Genomic DNA, 3989 nt, shown 5'->3' with positions numbered 1-3989 from the left:
GGTTTTTTTTTTTTTTTTTCCCCTATGGCTACCAAATGTGGCTTAAAAGAATACAGTTCTTGACCCCTGAAATAATAAGGGTCATATTCCAGCAGTTGATGTTGTGATGTATATTAATGTTATGTTTCCTCTTATGTTTGCATTGCATTTCTAGTTTCTGTGTATTAATATTCATGTATGTGTGCAAAATAGATGGATGTGTTTGTTACTTGATGTGAGTAACTGGAGAGGGACCCAAAGCTGACATGCTACTATTTACTTACCCTCAAATTAGATTTTGAGACAAGTTATTTCTGTGAAGTCCTTAACAAGAAAAAAGGGGTTTGAAATCTTTAAAGTACTCATTCATACCTTAAATACACAGAAATAATTGTTACAGTTGCTTTGTGGTATTTCTGTTCTGTGTTACAAGATGTTGTGTCATACATTGCAAGATTACTTTCCATTTTTTGAGCTGCTTTTCCTTTCTCTTACTTTTTTTTTCTTAGGGGCCCATTTCTTCATATTATAGTCAGCGTTATGGTTTCAGCCCAGACTGTAAAATAGTAGCATTTACAGGAGACAATCCAGGTGAGATGGTTAAATGTATAGGATTCAGTGAATATGATTTTGTATGTACTAAAATTCTAAATCAATCTCATTGATTCTCAGATGAAAGAATATTGTGTTTATCAGCATTAATCCTTCTTCCAACAGCCTTCCATCACTTTTTCTGAGGTATAGACTTCTTGGGTAAGCTGGGTATGACAAATGAATTCTTTTGCCTAGTAATTAGAAGTGACTTCATTTGCCTTCTGATAACTTCAGTTTTGATTTGCCTGCCTCTAAGAAACTATTCTTACTATGAACTGCTAACATTTTAACCTAGAAAATACAAATGAAAAGATTGCAAGCTTATCTTTTCAAGCAAAAAGGTGGAGAAGGACCTTATAGGCTTTCTCTGAGAATTAGAGCTGTCCTTTTGTCAGTGTAAGGGAAGGTGTTAATGTAGGGTCACTTTTTTGAATCCTGGAGACTGTTTCAGTGTAGAGCAAAGCTGTCTGTTTCTCAAGACTGTGAGAATAAAATTCTTATCTGTACTACAGTAGCACATGCAGGTTTGAATCAAGATGGAGGCTTCATCATGGTATATTTTACGTTCATATTCTGGGAGATGGTTAAAGTCTGCATTTCCCAAAAGTCCAATTTTTCTTCTAGAGATTTGAATCCAGCTTAGTCTAATAAATGTGTTTGTAGTCTGATGTCATGAGGAGTGTTTCTCCTTGAAAGTGTGGTGTTAAGTAAGAGTCAGTGGTATTTAAAACCTGAATACATAAAACATTGGAGAATCATGCAGTTCCATAGTGTTTTGTCTTGAGCATTTTCATTTTGTTAAAAATCACTCCCTCACCCAAATGCTTTGCCCATCTTTTACAGTGTATAGGCCAAGGACATCATGAGCATATTTGCTATTTATATTGTACTTTGAGATGGTGAATGTGATGTGTTATGATGTCTCATGCAACATGCTATACTTGAGTCAATGAGTAACTTTTTGTCTGGTATTCTGGCTCTTTGTTTTCAGCATCATTGGCAGGGATGAGACTTCAAGAAGGAGATATTGCAGTAAGTCAAAATATACTCCCAGAAACTGTCTATATTCCCAACTAAATGAAATACATGAAACGTAAAATCATAGAATCATAGAATGGTTTGGGTTAGAAGGGACCTTACAGATCATCTAGTTCCAACCCCCCTGCCATGGGCAGGGACACCTTCCACTAGCCCAGGTTGCTCCAAGCCTCATCCAGCCTGGCCTTGAAGACATCCAGGGATGGAGCATCCACAGCTTGTCTGAGTGATGTGTTCCAGTGCTTCACCAGTGCTGTAGCTTCTGGGGCTTTTACGGATTCCTAATCTGTGTGTAAACATAAATTCACACACATGCACACCTGACACTTCTGAGTATCAGTATTTAAATTGCCTATGTTGCAAGCAGCTGTAATTTTTCAAAATGTAAGTATCAAGCCAATGGAAGACACTATCCTATGTATCACTGAAGGTAAGTATGAATGAGTGTGCATACAAAATGCAAAATAAATCTATATAGCTTAGATGGTGACACAAGCAGTTAACAGCATAGTTCACCATTCTCACCGTTTAGCTGTAGGTTTTCAGTTAAATGTTTCTGCTAGTGTTGATTTTCTGTATGTTGGATTCACGCTTCTTTTATTTCTATCAATCTGAAAGCTGCCTGAAAGATTTTAAGTAAACTCTTGTGACTGTTTTTAATTAATGCTCCAGACATTATAACCTAAGTCTTCATCTAGTATGTATTTCACTGGCGTGACAGCCTAAGTCAGAGCTAGCTTCAACATGAATCCAATTGACTTAATATGTAATTTAAAAACAATTAGTGGTAATAACAAATGGTTTTAATTTAATTTCTGTATTGCTTTCCAAGCACATTGTGATAACCCTTCAATTATTTTTTTTTTTTTTTCCCCCTCCAGATTAGCCTTGGCACAAGTGACACATTGTTTCTGTGGATCCAGGAGCCAACTCCTGCCTTAGAAGGCCATATCTTCTCCAATCCTGTTGATTCTCAAGCATATATGGCACTTTTATGGTAATATAATTTATTTTTTGTACATCTGGGATTGATAACATATATTTCTTTCTGTTAGTGTGGTTTTTTTTTATTCTTTAGCAAAATGATAATGGATAGAACATTCAGCATTCTGTATGGTATATGGCATTCTATTGCTGAAACATTTGCATCAACATTATAGCATTCCTATTGTTTAATTTGGGTAACGAAACTGCAGAGTTGTGGAGGATAAATTCTCATGGTAATAAAAAGCTGAAATTATTTTTACATATATATAGAACCAGTTCACCGTGAATCTAAGGTAATACGTTTAATGTACAGGAATAACAGTCTTCTGAAATATAAGAATGTGAAATGTCAGAAGCTTGACCAGACTGTATAACTTGTGTGCTCTTCTAGTGCTCCAGAGGGGGCATAATGGGGCAGGTGAAGATTCCCTTTGTATAGAGGACTATGATCAGTGCTGTTCAGGGATGTATTAGGCTGTGCATGTGGAAAATCCTGAGATCTCAAGAAGCCCAGCTGAGAAAATGATCCTCATGGTAGCTTTTGGCTGGTGTGATTTGGGACTTGTTTGGCCCCTCGCCAGCGAAGTAGGTGGGAAGATGGCCTGAAGCTACTTTTTCCCTCAGTGAGCCACTGTATTCAGAGCAAAAAATTCCCTAACAGGTCACAGTATTTAGGCAAATGTTTACAAGTAATATGCAGATAAATGTTGTGTCTATGTCCCCTGCATGGCAAGTGCCTGTAGGTCAAAACTTCAGCAAGGTTCAAATCTGCCCTTTAACCATAATGTTGTCTTACCTGTACAGTAATAGGATGCTGCAGATGACAATGGGAACAGAGTTTGTGAAGTTGAGTTCCAAAGCATGATGTCAACTGCAAGTTTGAGTTTCATAGTGTGATTTCCCAGCAGTTGTTGGGGCTTTTTTTTTTTTTTAAGTTTTGCATTCAAGTTTCTCATTTTCCCCAATATTTTTCCCACTGTTGCTGTGTAACAGCCCTATATAAAGAAACTGTTTGCAGTAGAAAAGGAGACACTCAGGCATTTTTCTGAATAACTGTTATACTCTCAGTCTTTTACTGCAGCTTAATATCTGCAGAAAGCCAAATCTGCTTTTAAGAACACAAGATATTTCTGTAGCCATACAGATGTAAAGAGATCTTGTTGCCTCTGCCTAGGCATTTCTGCCCTGACATTGCCCCTTTTGCACTAATGACCCTTTTTTATTAAAATAATGTAGTTAATAGGGGACTTAACCTGGATTAGTAGAAAAAGAATGGCAGAGCTCCCGGGCAGATACGTGTACAGAAAATTTGAGTAACGTCAGCTGCTGCTACTGAGCAAGTTCAATAATTTCCTTGCCCTCTTTCTGGATATTTCTGTGACTTTCCTGCT

General features: G+C 37.1%; 1 protein-coding gene across 1 annotated transcript in view; it reads left to right on the top strand.

Moving 5' to 3' along the window:
- Positions 1-488: 488 nt before the first annotated feature.
- The window catches only part of LOC104516901 (xylulose kinase-like), a gene marked incomplete at both ends in the record, with an annotated part of 8403 nt that continues 4902 nt past the window's right edge, over positions 489-3989 (top strand). The window contains 3 exons of the mRNA XM_010161396.1: positions 489-570; positions 1565-1605; positions 2493-2608. Coding sequence (XP_010159698.1) covers positions 489-570; positions 1565-1605; positions 2493-2608 — 239 coding nt within the window. The remainder of the gene's footprint in view (positions 571-1564; positions 1606-2492; positions 2609-3989) is intronic.

The sequence above is a fragment of the Eurypyga helias genome, unplaced genomic scaffold, assembly GCF_000690775.1.
Source record: "Eurypyga helias isolate BGI_N326 unplaced genomic scaffold, ASM69077v1 scaffold1911, whole genome shotgun sequence".
Taxonomy (NCBI): Eukaryota; Metazoa; Chordata; class Aves; order Eurypygiformes; family Eurypygidae; genus Eurypyga; species Eurypyga helias.
Note: the sequence above shows the minus strand (reverse complement) of the source record. Positions and strands in the feature narration are given on the sequence as shown.